Here is a 14,391-nt window from a genome sequence, read left to right as displayed (position 1 = left end):
TAGGAAAGGGTCCGTGCCTCCGCGTTCCCTCCCCCGGCGCCGTGTTCGCGGGGCAGAGCCCGGGCAGTCAGCCTTTCGTCGGGGTCCTGCAGGAACCTTCTCCTTGCTCACTCGCTAGTGGGCTCCGTGGGCAAAAAGAGCAACTCTTGTGTTTCTGCTGCTGTATGACAGAATAAAGGAATAATTCCTTTTTATTTTCTGGAGTGGTGGGAGGGATAAAAAAAGTAAGTACAGCAAGGAAGAACGCTTAGATTCGGTTGTGATGACACAAAAGATTGCCTGCTGGGCCATCAGCAAAGTTCCACATTTTATCTGTTTGTTGTACATTTTGACCTCTTACCTGTCGCACGTCTGCAGGTGTGGAAGCTGCAAGGTATGTCGGTGTGGGTGGGAGGACAGGACACTGGAGTCAGCCATGGAACTGAACAGCAGAGTTTTCCCCAAAGTCTCCATGTGAGCTCTGCTCTAGGCTTGAGATTTACGGAGCCAGTCCTGAGCTGGCAAATGTTCTGCACAGGGAGCGCTACCAGTATTTACTGGCGGATTATTTTGAAATTCTTTCACTTGCCAGTGAATTTTGATCTCATTGGAGGATTCTCACTAAATGCGAGGATTTGTTTTATTAGTCTTGGAGCCTTTGGGCTATCTTATTATAATGCACTTGAAAGCAGTGGGTGTCATCCTGTCTTTGGCTGCCTTAAAGGTATGACTGACTTGACCATGCAGGTGAAATAATTAAATTACTTGGAACAGAACATGTTAAATCTTAATATATCAGTTCAGTCTTCTCTTCATCTAACTTAGAAAACCAGGTTCTGGACATCACGTTGTGTGGAGGATTTTAAAAGTAGTTTGAAAAACGTGGGTTGGAGAGTGTACATATGGGTAAAGATGCTTTCTTAAGAAGAAGAGGGAGTTGACTTTGTGGCAGACGTGTGCCTTGCCTCCCAACGGGGCAGTGTGTCACTTTGGGCCCACTTTTGTAAAGGTGTCTGGATTGCAGGAGTGTGGTGTCTACGAAACCATGAAGCACTCAAGGGTGGGACTGTATGGACATGTGAAATACGCACTGGTTGACTTTGCGTCTCTTCTTCCTCCTGATGTTCAAAGTTCCGACCTTGGAGTTGTTTGTCTTGCGCTGTAAAACAGACAAGACAGGCAGCTTCTTAAATACACTTAAGGAGTCACTGACGGGCATGGTCTCTTTTGGAAGATGACTTCTGTATTTTATTCTTTTTTCAACTGTGGATATGTTCATCCTTAAAGGAAAAGAGCAAAACTCAAATCCTTTCTGGGAACAGAACAAACTCTTGTCAGTCACGTTTCCACAAGTCTGTCATGACTGAAGTAATCCACTTAGGAGAAAAATCATGAGAGTTATATATAACTGCCTAAAGCAGGAACGGCATTAACTTGTCTGTTGTGATTTTAACAGGTATATTGAGGACATCATGAATTGGAATAAAGGTGGACCTGGTACTAAGAGAGGCTTTGGTTTTGGTGGATTTGCCATAACACCTGGGAAAAAAGAGGAGCCTAAGCTCTCTCAGCAGTCTCATAGTGCTTTTGGAACAGCCGGTTCTTCTGCTGCATTTGCGAAATCAGGACCTCCTCAGCTGCCTTCTTTCTACAAAATTGGGTCAAAGCGAGCGAATTTTGACGAAGAGAATGCGTAAGTAGGGTTATCTCTTGTGTTTATCAAGCTCTAGATTTTGGGGTTTTAAGGTTTTCAAGCTCAAGGAAAATATCAGTGATGTTTGTGAGGATAAAGGCTCGAGGATAAATACCCTAACGCTGCAGGATAGTGTGACAGAACCCCGGTAGCTTTATGGCAATAGCATCAAAAACCTGACCTGGTCACCTGCAGGAGCTCCCATCCCTGCTCTGCAGCTGCCTCTTGCTGCTGGACTAATTATTTTCCCTTTCTCTGGGTGTCAGCCCTTCGTCTGTAAAATGAGAGTAACACATCCTTGCTTTTAAGTCTATCTAAAAGGCTGTGAGATCCTACAGCAGCCCATGGAGAGCTCTCCTCTAGCTTTGCCCTCACTAAGAACATCTCAGCTGAGTCTCAGTCACGCTGTGGTCTGAACAAGACTTTGCCCGAGGTGGTGTGTTCAGAACTGGAGCCAAGCAGGATAGATTTGAGTGTCTTTTGCGCAAGAAAACTGTCAACGCCACCGTTTTTTTACTAACGCTTCTATTAGCTGCGGTACATACGCTAAGTAGAAGGGAGGTCAGAAAAGCATCCTGTACTCACCAGCCTGGGAGAGCCGCTCAGGAAGTTCAGTTTCATAACATCTGCTTGCCCTACCACTTCTAGTTTGTAGAGAAAGAAATACACCTCAACATCTTTTCCTGTGCACGTCCTGACTTTTATTCTCGATCTCTATGTAGGAAACTTGGCTCAGAAACCATGAAAGCCAGCATGAAGCTGTAGCCTGTGTGCTAACTGGGCCAGTGTTTGTTTCTCCTCAGGTACTTTGAGGATGAAGAGGAAGATTCTAGCAATGTGGAATTGCCGTACATTCCCGCAGAGAATTCCCCCACTCGCCAGCAGTTTCATTCCAAATCAGCAGACTCTGACAGCGATGATGATCCTCTGGAGGCATTCATGGCTGAAGTGGAGGCAAGACTCAGCTTGCAAAATGTTTTATTAATTTATGTGGCCGTACTTCTCTTCAGTCAGGAGCAGCAAATGTCACTCGTGGCTTTGGCAGCTGTATTCAGAATGTCACTTTATCTTCTTTCTTTTTTTTTTTTTTTTTGTAAAATGCTGTGTTAATTAGATAACTTGGAATTGATGGGGAGAGGACGAATATGATTGACCGCAGTTTTAACTATTTAAATGTTCTGAGCCTGTCAAGGCAATACAACAAAGAGTTTTGTGTGTCTGACTAAGAAATTAAGATTTTGTGCATTTTACACTACCTGAATTGAAGTGATTTGTGTTTATCATGAGCTGTTCCTTAGCTGCAATTCTGTTATTAGCTGAATTCTGTCACAGCATTGTCAGGAGGAATGCAGAGAATGTATTTTTTCAGCAGCATCACCACAAAGTTACAGTATATAAATTTCAAAGGTGTTAGTGGGATAATTTATTTAGCATAATAGGATGTGAAACAAAAGAAAATTTAGTCCAAAAAGTCTTGTCTCCAAGGTATGATGCTTTAGTTATGTGGGAACATTTTTCCCATCTGTGATTTATCATCTTGGGGTTTTTAACATGTCATAATTTTATGACCTGTTAGGATCAAGCTGCTCGAGATATGAAGAGACTTGAAGATAAAGACAAAGAAAAAAAGAACGTTAAGTAAGTTCTCTTTTATAATTCTCTTGCCTGTCTGTGTCTTGTGTGGTGCTACGAGAATGTTGATGCTGATTGTTCTATAGACAATATGATATGTACCTAGTAACCAACATCAACCAGCTCATGATATCCCCCGTGGGTAAATTTCTTTGCAATAAAAACTGAATAATAGCAGGGCAGAATCCTTGGTGGCGTCCTACAGGAAAACGTAACAACACTGAGGGTTTTCACACGCGAGAAGCCTTTCTAGGCCACACAAATTGGGGCAGCACATTGTACTGCTTCCAGATCAACCTGAATAGTTTTTCTTCTTTCCACATCCTCCCGGTGATCGGGGTGGGTGAGTTTAAAATTGCGTTTGTGTGAGCAAAACAACTCGGTGCTGCTGTACCTGGAGTACTGGAGATTCTGCTAAACATGAACTAGATTTTAAGGCTTTCCCTGTAAAGCTGATATATTTGGGACCATGTGACAATGGGGATACTAAATTTGGAGTTTAAAAACAGTTTGCGTTTTTGCAGCTTCTCTGTCTCTTTTGTCTGAGGAAAATAATTATGCTGTTGAGGCTTGATTTAAATGTCGAATACGTGAGTAGAATTTGCATTGCATGAGGTTGATCAGATTATACGTGGTCCTGAAACAGAACACCGGATCCAAATCGCCACCTGGGGAAGTTCTGAACTGGATTTGCACTTCCTGGCTCATGTTCCTCTTCAGTTATGGGACTTCTGTATCATCCTGGTCTGAGCTCTCGATGCTCTTTGATGTGGCCTCTCCGGGGAAGACGAAGTCCTAATCTTTCAATCTCATTAATAGAAGTCAGAGGAAGTCTTTGCAGGGTCACTGTTATGCTTGGCACCAAATGTGGAAACTCCATGGGTTGGGATTAGAAATGTTACTGAGTTGTTAGTGCTGTGTCTGCCACGAAGCTCAGCACTAACCAGGTGAAAGTACGGAGCTCGGTATGTGGAACACTTGCAGGGAAGTTTTTTTCTCCGCTTGTTTTTCCAGGGGTATTCGAGATGACATTGAAGAGGAAGATGACCAAGTGAGTTCCTATGCAGTCTTTCTATCTTCTCTTTTGTTTTATTTTGTTTTTGACCTTCAGTCCTCAAATATATACTTGCTAGGTACAAACAAAACTCGAGTATCAAGAGCAGGAAGCTCTAGTGGTTACCCCGCTGTTTCTACCCTCCTAGGTGTTTCACTAAAATGAAGAAAAATGTTAGCAGACAATTTCATTCTTTTTCACTCCGTTCAAGTTGTTTTCAGTCAATTTGAACTTCTGTACAGGTTTTTCAGTAACTAAGAGTCTCACCAAATCTGAAATTAGCAGAATCAACTGACGTGGAGCACCAGGGAAAGGCTGTTACGCTGTTGGGGCTATTTGTAGTGAAATTTCACGTCTGCTAAGGGCATGAATTGGGCTTTTTGCTCTTTTTGGGAGGAGCTCAGTTCTGACTGAGGTTTATAAACATTACTGTAATAGAAAGAGTAAAAAAAGAGGAAATACTCCATTTCAAAATAAGCCTTACTACTAAATTGTAGTTTATGGCTATTGTGTTACTCACAGTAACGCAGAGCATGGCAGGGTTTTCTGGCCTCTAGGCCTTTGGTTCCACTTTGAGGGGTGCAGCTGTGCTGAAGTCTGAGCAAAGGTGACTTCCACTTGGAGACAGCTGTTGTTCAGGTGTGTCATATGCATATTTATGTGACTGAGCGATAACTGGCCGGGCAAATGAAAAAGCCGAATGAGTAGAGACCTTTCTTCATAACTGAACCTCGCTTTAAAAATCTGATCTTAGATATTTGCTTGAAAGTCAAATGAGACTGATGTTTTCTCCATGAGAATGTCGTGGTGTGCCAGTGAGATTCTGTGAGGCATCCGTATTTGTGAGCTGTAAGGATGGGACAGTGGTGACAGTGACTTCTGACTTGGGTTTGTGTTGAAAGTCTCTTCTGAAATGGTTTCTCTCCCATTTGCTCTTGACTCTCTCAATGAAAAATAGGTACATTTTATTTTCGTAGAGTCTAGTTAGGGGAAGTGGAGAAACTATCTTTGGCGTAGTGTGTTTAAAAAACGTGAACATCGTTATGCTCATTAATGTGTTCTCTCTTTAAAAACCCGCAGTGTTTGTACTTTGTTCATGTGGAAATAAGAATAGATTCTTCGATTGTTAAGTCTTGTTAGGAGGAGTTGTTAAGCAGACATGTAAGAAAAGTTTGGTTTTCTAAAAGCATTTTGTGTTCCACTTGACACTGTAGTTGTTTTCTTTGTTTGTACCTATTGTCCTTCTGGACATAACTGTTGGTATTTATTACAAGAATCAGTTCTAGTGAACGTGCTTTCTTTTTCTCCTCAATGGTGGGTGTGAAAGCAAACAGCCTAGATGGCACATACATCATTTAAACAAATGTAGCAGGTTTTTTGCATCCTATTGTATGTGATTTTACTGATGTGTTTTGCTGCAGGAAGCTTATTTTCGCTACATGGCTGAAAACCCCACTGCTGGCGTGGTCCAAGAAGAGGAAGAGGATAACCTGGAGTACGATAGTGATGGGAATCCAATTGCACCGTCCAAAAAGATCATTGATCCTCTTCCACCTATTGACCATTCAGAGGTAGGAAGGAAGTTTATTCTGTTCTGTTCTGTGTGAGGCATTCTAGAAAGCAGGAGCTGAGAAGCAGATTGAAATAAGCTTCCGTCCCTGTCATCTTTCAGTGCTGTGCTGTGGAAAACATACTAAAGATCCTTGATGTAGCTTCATATTCAACAAATGTTCTTGCAGACAGTTAAGAACTTTGGAGAAAAAGGATCCTTCCCATCCAAAACTAAGTGTACGGAGAGAATCTTGAGTCCTGGACTAATTGAGTAATTGCCCTTGCAGATTGAATATCCACCCTTTGAGAAAAATTTCTACGATGAGCATGAGGAGATCACCAGTCTCACCCCGCAGCAAGTGGTGGAGTTACGTCATAAACTAAATCTCCGGGTAAGCTGGTCACAAAACTGTCTTCTTGGGATCTTTTTACTCCCTTTTTTTGGACGTAGCTTTCATTTTTGTACAGATTGCTCTTTTTTTTTCTCTTACTGTTCATGAACAAAGATACATTTCTGTTTCCAAGGTCTCTGGTGCTGCTCCTCCAAGGCCTGGCAGTAGTTTTGCTCATTTTGGGTTTGATGAACAACTTATGCATCAAATTAGGAAATCCGAGTATACCCAGCCCACTCCTATACAGTGTCAGGTGAGTGTTTGTTACTTTTCCAACATCTAAAGAGAACTAATAGAACTTACAGGGCCTAAGGCTGGAATTGCTTCCAGCCCTTAAAACCAAACTTAATTCAGATCTGAACTTGGCAATAAAACTGGATGAGCATTGACATGTGTTGCTGTGTGTCCTCTGTAACACACTTACCTCTTGTTATCTTGAGTTTTCCCGTAATACCTAGCACAAGAATGTGCTGCGATAGGCATAATATGGGTTTAGAATCTCCTTGTTTTTAGGGTGTTCCAGTTGCCCTAAGTGGCAGAGATATGATTGGGATAGCTAAGACTGGAAGTGGCAAAACAGCAGCCTTCATCTGGCCGATGTTGATTCACATCATGGATCAGAAGGAGCTTGAACCGGGGGATGGTCCCATCGCAGTGATCGTCTGCCCAACCAGAGAGCTCTGCCAACAGGTGGGTGCGCAGTACACGTGTATGTGCCACGCCGTGTCCTTGTCCAAGAAGACAAAATTCTGGGCAGAAATTGTCAGAGGACCTCAGTAACCTGTTTGAAAATAGCGTGTTAGCGGCACGCGCGTGATGTAAGCTCACAGTTCTCTCCAGCACCTCTTTTTGTTGAAGGATCGTGACAAATCTGAAATCGTCAATTTTGACACGGTGCTTCAATATAATTTCGAAATGTTAAGAATACTGTGGATGCACTGCCACATACTGTGTGTGTAAAAGCCTGCAGGTTAAATTGTGGTTGGATGCCTAAAGAAGTTTCTGAAATTACCCACAGGTATTGAAGTATTCGACTCTGAGGTTTTCTGGATAATTTCATTAAGTTATTAGCTGAAAAGTGGATTTCAGGAGCTGGACTATATTTCCAAGGTTGTTATATTTTCTCAGACCTGTCTAACATGAACCGTGATGTGCTTTTGTTTCAAATTCTCAGATCCATTCTGAATGTAAGCGCTTTGGTAAGGCGTACAATCTGCGCTCTGTAGCTGTGTATGGAGGAGGAAGCATGTGGGAGCAAGCCAAAGCCCTCCAGGAGGGAGCAGAGATAGTTGTCTGCACACCAGTAAGTACCAGTATGCACACAGTACAGTTGTTTTTGTTGCTTAACTGGGGCTGAGCCAGATTTTTAATACCGTCAGTGATGCAGAATTTGCTCTCTGATCGCTGAAATCTAAGTTCTTCACCAGTTATCGGATGTCGAGAACAAATAGGCTGGGATTATTCTTCTCCCAAGAGAAATTGGGAGAGATTAGGTATAATCTCCAATAGAAGACAGAGTACTAAGGAAGACCTGCTTGAATCTGTGTCAGCTGTGCTCCCAACACCAGCTTCTGGTTGCTGAGCCTTAAATTCATGAAGGAAATTCTCAGAATATCATGAAGTTGAGTGCTGTCTTCCTGAATCGGTGTAGAGCTGAAAATTTTGGGATTAAGTAGCCAGTTCACATTGAAAATTTAATTGTAGTGAAGAGTGGGGAATTTTAGAATCTCAGCAATGTTAAGCTTGAAAAAACAGTCCTAAAATCCAGCTTGTCAAGCACAATTGATGAGAGTTTTAGCAATCTGTATGGCTTGAATATTGCCACTTACTTCTAGACTGAAGCCTTGAGATATTTTCAGTTCTGCGTCTCTGACGAGTGAGGATTAAATATGCTTGAAAAACTTGTTTTTTTCTTTTTTCTTTTTCACAGGGTCGTTTGATCGATCACGTGAAAAAGAAAGCTACAAACCTCCAGAGAGTCACCTACCTTGTGTTTGATGAAGCTGACAGAATGTTTGATATGGGTTTTGGTATGTAACAACAAAGTTTACTGGTTTGAAAAGCAGTGGTGTCCAGTTCCCAGCTTAGCAGAACTGCTTAAACCCCTGTAAATTCACGTACTTGAAAATACAATGAGAAAACACTTCATAGACAAAACTCATATTTAAAGGTCTAATATCTCTTGCTATAAATAGATCAGCAAAGTCCTGTTGATATTCAAGTCCCAAACGTCCTGATTTCTATCTTAAGAGCTGCTGAATAACTTCTGGCCGAGTCACTTCTGTGCTTTTATTCTGGGTGTACAACCTGGTGGTGTGGGAAGAATTTTCTGCTTCGTTGTAAGAGGTTTGGTTATTCAGGTCTGGATGGGTCTGAATTTGTGTTCAAGAATCATGGGACGCAGCAAAGATTTGACAGCACTGTAACAGTGCAAAGGCGGGCAGACGCTTGTAAGGTGTCCAGGTTATGCACAGATTCAGGATCTCTGCTTATGGAACTTTTTGCTGAGGGAACTTCCAAAAGTTTCTTTGTACAGCAAAGGAGCTCCTGAAGGTCACAGTAGAGTTAAATACTGAGTGAGGGGCACTCATTCACTCTATGGTTATTTGTTAAATAAAGCAATGAAGTTGTAGTTTGAGACATTCTACTAAATAATGAGCTTACGATGTCGATTAGAATGTTTTCCATCTCCTTCCCAGAATATCAGGTCAGATCGATTGCGAGCCACGTGCGTCCTGACAGACAGAGTAAGTAGAAGCACATATTTCTCCATAAACTGCTGCGGCTGTTCGGTGGGCTCCCAGTAGAGAATCTGGAACAGAGCTTGGATTTCCTGTCCTTGACACAGCCCCGCGATGAGACTTGTGCCAAAGTCCACTGGTGTGACTCCCAGCGTGGGATGTTGGGAGGGAACACTTGTGAAGTGTGGGCGTTCCGCCGTAATCCCTCCATAGACTGTGCTCAGGGAAAAGGTGATTAGCTGAATTAACGTTCGTATGCTTTGAGATCCTGCATTCGAAGCTGCCATGAAAGAAAGCTCACGGCAGATTATTGATGTTTTATTTCGGATGCCATGAAATGTGTTTCCACTTTGAGGGATTCTAACAGCGGGATTGATAATTTTCATTAGAACCAGTAAAACAGACCGTAGCTCCAGATCGCTGACATCTAGTCCTGTTGTACAGAACCTTGAGCACAAGATCTCTCATGGTTTTCAAAGAAAGTTTAATTTTCGAGGAGTTCAAATACTGCTTTTTTCTTTTAGCTCTCTTGTTCAGTGCCACTTTCCGGAAGAAGATTGAGAAATTGGCCCGAGATATTTTGATCGACCCAATTCGTGTTGTGCAGGGAGACATTGGAGAGGTAATTCCACGTTGCTTCTGAGACAGAAAAATAAACCGTTCTGTTTCTGTTGTCTGAAATTTAAGTTAAACTGCAGTAGTCATCACTTATATTTGAGAGTAAATACTTTGTGCTTAACAAAAAATACTAAAGTTTTGGGTTGGGGTGGCTTTTTTTTACACTGAACTTTCTGGCAACAAATATTGCAGTGGTGGGAAGTTTCATCAAGGAGTGAAACAACGTCATGCAGTGCTTGATTATTTTTTTATGAGGTTGAATCAATGGGTATATCCTTTTGTCTCAAAACTATAAACAAATCACAAGTTTTACAATGAAGGATTTGAAACTTAGACTGTGATGTCCTTCAGCTGGTTTACGGGGGAATGTTGCTTCTCTACTTGTGTGACAGTAGCAGCTGAACTATGAGCAGACTAGAGATTTTGGTAATAAATCAATGAAGTGGGCAGGTTACACTTGCCATGAAGAAACTTTTCTTATAATTTATGAAAACCGTTGGGAAGTTTCACAAGATGCCTTCAAACATTCTTCTTTTAACCAGTTATCTGCATTTTTTTTTAATATTTATTTTCAATCACAAGTGGGAAGTATCCCTTTATAACAAAAAATAAATGCCTTGAAGCCCCGTCTTTATGGGCAAATGTTTTGCCTGAGCATCACTTAAGAGAAGAGGCAGCTTTCCCAGCTCAGCCATGTGGCTTCTTTTCTTTGATCTGAATTACTACTCTGAGAGTATCGTCTTTGCATTTAAGTGTGTACAAAATTAAATCTGTCAGAAAAACTTCCAGATAGTTCTGTGAGCTCCACTGCACGTTTATTACTTGCGCTTACAGAGTGTGTAGGGTGGTGTGTGTTCATGCCTCCCCTCTTCCTGACTCCGAGGACAAGTGACAGCTCACAGGAACACTTTCTCTGAGCGCCATCTAAGTAACTTCTGCTGAGGAGCATCCTCACCCTCTCAGACCCTGCTCTTGCACAGTCTATTTTAGGTGTTGGTAGCATCTGTCGTGAGAGCATCTAGATTGCAAGTCCCCGGCTATAGATGAGTGGGTGCTCAAACTGCATCATGGCAAAGACTGCCCTTGGCCTCTCAAGTTTAGCAAAGAGCAGCTCGGTTAACCCCTGCCTTTTCTGCGCCGTGAAGATGAAGCGGTCGGTTAGACAAGAGCCGAATCCTTTTTAAGGAGAATTTCAGTCCCATGCCTCTCGACTTTTTATTCTCACACCTATTTTAAATTCCTGTTTCATTCTACAACCTGGATGTGTTTTCCATACTGTCCTTTCTGTCTTGCCTTATTGCTTGTCGTTTTTCTCTCCTTAGGCAAATGAAGACGTTACGCAAATTGTGGAGATTTTCCCCTCTGGCCCCAGCAAATGGAACTGGCTGACTCGACGCCTCGTGGAGTTCACATCTTCTGGGAGCGTTCTCCTGTTTGTCACCAAGAAGGCGAACGCAGAAGAGTTGGCCAATAACCTCAAGCAGGAGGATCATAATCTGGGGCTGCTTCACGGGGACATGGACCAGAGTGAGAGGAATAAAGTCATTTCAGAATTTAAGAAAAAGGGAATCCCGATACTGGTAGCTACTGACGTGGCAGGTACGTGACGTTCTAAGAAACAGCAGCTCATTCAGGTTGTGGATATCAGCAGAAAGGCTGATGCCACATTTCAGTAGAGGGCAACAGTGCCGACTTCTAATCCTCCTGGGCGCTGTGTTCCAGGTGTTTTTCAGAAGTGCGCAGCCTTAGCAAGGGCCTTTATTTTTAAAGTCTTCTGATGCTGTTTAAATTACAGTCTGACAGATAGGTTTTAATATACAGAAGTAGGATAAAGCTGTTTCTCAAGGAGGTATTTGCTGTTTGTTAATCAGCTGACACATTACGCATGCTTAAATGAAGAGGAGATGGAAACACTTGAAGCCTTCTCTAGAACCGCTTTTGTACCCAGATGTTCAGCTGAGCAAAGAGTGAATTTCAGTGTCCTTTAATAAAGCCCTTTCTTTTCCTTGGAAAAAGAGTCATTTAAAGAGATCTCTCCCATCTCCAGTCCTGTGAACTTGGGGGTCGGTGTAACTTATGCTACTGTTAGAGAAGATACTGCTGCGCGTAGGAGCTTTGGTGTCTTAACTGGGGGGTGTTCTTGTGGGAAGTCCTTTCATATGCTGGGCCAGGATGAAGTGATGTGCTGGTATGAATGAGAAGACGTTGAGATAACTCTGGATAATTATACTTACCGCTACGTTGCTCTTTATTACAGCTCGTGGGTTGGATATTCCTTCCATTAAGACAGTCATTAATTACGATGTGGCTCGGGACATAGATACGCACACCCATAGAATTGGCCGTACTGGCAGAGCAGGCGAGAAGGGAGTTGCCTACACTCTGCTGACTCCCAAAGACAGTAACTTCGCTGGTGATCTTGTCAGGAATCTGGAAGGTGCTAATCAACATGTTTCCAAAGAGCTGCTGGATCTAGCAATGCAGGTATGAACAAGCGAAACCCCTGGAGTAGGGGCAGATTCCGTCTGTGATGAGCACAAGATCAGGAGCTCGGGGACTTGTTTTTGCCTCCATCGTGTGTTAGCAGTGACTTTTTGGCACTCTATACTCTTCTAAAGTAGACTTTCTAGTGTTTTTAATGAAGATTTTGGGATGCAGTATGTAATCTATTTGGGGCTCAGGCACTGCCTAGGAAATTAGGAGCTGTAATCCGGCTGATGCCAGCGGAGCGCTCCAGCTCCAGCGTCTCGTTACAATCAGGTTTTCAATGTGCATTTCTGGCAGGCACCTGGGAAACGCAGCTCAGTTGAAAGCTAAACTAGAAAATAATTACAGGACCATTCGCTCTGCGAAAGGGTTGTTGCTCCATCGTTACAGCTGCGTGGCAGCGCTGCCTGGCTGTGTATAGGTGGGACGGATGGCTGCAGCGATTGTGCTTGCGCCACTGGGCTCGTCAGCTCTTTAAGTTCTTGCCTTTCGCGGCAAGAGAGCAAAGGCTTTTTGGTAATTCCCAGATCCAGAGGTGGATTAGCATGCTTGTGGCTTCATTGCTGTTTGGCCGCTTGCGGCTACAAGTTAATTTTTTTTTCTGAGGTACAGAGGCAGCACTTTCAGAAGGGGTGGGATTTGTGAGGCAGAGCTCCGCAGGCTGCCTTTAGGAGGAGAGTATAGAAGCTGAACGGCTTGGCTTACCGGCTTCTTCAGATTTCAAGATACTATAGGGCATAGAAAGAGGTGCAGCCAACCATTATTTCAAAACCCGGTACCAGGAGGTCTGGGTGGACCTTTCCTGGCCACTGCTTGTTGCAGGAAGTTTTGCTGACAGAACCTCCTCTTGCCTTAACCAGGCAGTGAGCTACATCAATAAAACCCAAGTATGAGCAAGTGGTGAGCTCCCAAATGAACGGCGTTAGAAATCACATTTATTAGAATGCAAACCCCCCAGACTTGAACATGGATGAAAGTTCTTTTCTTGTCCCTTTCTTGTACAGAATCCATGGTTCCGGAAATCACGTTTCAAAGGAGGAAAAGGCAAGAAGCTGAATATTGGTGGTGGTGGCTTAGGATACCGTGAACGTCCCGGTCTGGGATCAGAAAATTCTGTAAGTGGAGATGCTGAAGAAGTTGTTTACAGATTCTTGGAACTTTTCAACCTAGTTTTGACTACTGTTTAATTTCGAAAAATATTCTTAGTGCTGGAGGGTAGCCTCTGCTCATAGCCCAAAATCTGTCAGAGTTAATATCAAGTGAAGCTGTCCTGTCCTGTTGTCCTCTTGCTGCCTTCTTTAGGGCTAGAGCGATCTGGAAGATTTGGAAATTCTCCAGTAGACTGCCAATGCAAAATAAATGCTAATAAATTACTTGAAAAGCCATTTCCAGGCTGATTTGTGGGAATGCTTACTTCAGGTACGCCCATGTTAGGAGAACAGCTCATTGCCGGTGTGTTTGGGGACAGAGTTTATCTGCAGACCTGTTGAAAACATGACAAGTTCAGCATTTCTCCAAAAGTCAGAGCTGAAGCCTTGTCCACACATTGTCTTGGCTCTGACCCCTCTGAAAATCTCTCTTCGAGTGTGTTTTGCTTTTGCTTTTGCTTGTACTGTAAGGAGCTGGGAAATGCAGTTACACAATTGACTAGCGAGTCACTAAAACTTCTTAATCCTTTTTACTTTTCTGTTGTCCTCAAGGTCACAGGACAAACTGTTGAGCTGCTTCGCGCTCTGCTCTGCTCCTTAGCAGGTGTATTTCCAGAGTGCAGAGTTGAGATAGATTTGGAGAACGGCTGAACTGGAAGTGTTGGATAAATCTCTCCAGTTGCCCTTTTGTCTTTTTGCGTAGGATCGTGGAAACAACAACAGTGTGATGAGTAACTACGAGGCGTACAAGCCATCCACTGGGGCGATGGGAGACAGGCTCACGGCAATGAAAGCAGCTTTTCAGGTTGGTTCGATCGCTTGTGCTCCCAAGTTCTAGCTCAAGAGGGACATGACACGGAAAAAATTTTACTCCTGATGCTCCAAGACAATTTTTTCTTTTCTCCCTCTGAAAATGCAGAAACCCTGTTGGTTTCAGGAAAGTTGGGTTTGGTGGTTGTGGCTGTGTCTCATCCACTTGGAGTGCCCGTTCAGCACCGCAGTCTGAAATGGTAGAATTAGTATGCAGGCTGGGCTGGAGGTGTTTGCACAAAGTTAATTTGCCAAACTTACTGTGTTTTCTGCTGCCTCTTTGCTC

At 43.1% G+C, this 14,391-nt stretch overlaps 1 protein-coding gene across 1 annotated transcript in view; it reads left to right on the top strand.

Moving 5' to 3' along the window:
• The first annotated feature begins 1,451 nt into the window (after positions 1 to 1,451).
• The window catches only part of DDX42 (DEAD (Asp-Glu-Ala-Asp) box helicase 42), a 14,038-nt gene continuing 1,098 nt past the window's right edge, over positions 1,452 to 14,391 (top strand). The window contains exons 1-16 of the mRNA XM_009866361.1: positions 1,452 to 1,672; positions 2,476 to 2,626; positions 3,249 to 3,310; positions 4,319 to 4,355; positions 5,780 to 5,929; positions 6,197 to 6,301; positions 6,435 to 6,554; positions 6,815 to 6,991; positions 7,476 to 7,604; positions 8,232 to 8,331; positions 9,001 to 9,048; positions 9,567 to 9,664; positions 10,983 to 11,259; positions 11,918 to 12,144; positions 13,152 to 13,262; positions 13,999 to 14,100. Coding sequence (XP_009864663.1) covers positions 1,452 to 1,672; positions 2,476 to 2,626; positions 3,249 to 3,310; positions 4,319 to 4,355; positions 5,780 to 5,929; positions 6,197 to 6,301; positions 6,435 to 6,554; positions 6,815 to 6,991; positions 7,476 to 7,604; positions 8,232 to 8,331; positions 9,001 to 9,048; positions 9,567 to 9,664; positions 10,983 to 11,259; positions 11,918 to 12,144; positions 13,152 to 13,262; positions 13,999 to 14,100 — 2,115 coding nt within the window. The remainder of the gene's footprint in view (positions 1,673 to 2,475; positions 2,627 to 3,248; positions 3,311 to 4,318; positions 4,356 to 5,779; positions 5,930 to 6,196; positions 6,302 to 6,434; positions 6,555 to 6,814; positions 6,992 to 7,475; positions 7,605 to 8,231; positions 8,332 to 9,000; positions 9,049 to 9,566; positions 9,665 to 10,982; positions 11,260 to 11,917; positions 12,145 to 13,151; positions 13,263 to 13,998; positions 14,101 to 14,391) is intronic.

Source organism: Apaloderma vittatum, unplaced genomic scaffold (assembly GCF_000703405.1).
Source record: "Apaloderma vittatum isolate BGI_N311 unplaced genomic scaffold, ASM70340v1 scaffold27173, whole genome shotgun sequence".
Classification (NCBI taxonomy): domain Eukaryota; kingdom Metazoa; phylum Chordata; class Aves; order Trogoniformes; family Trogonidae; genus Apaloderma; species Apaloderma vittatum.
Note: the sequence above shows the minus strand (reverse complement) of the source record. Positions and strands in the feature narration are given on the sequence as shown.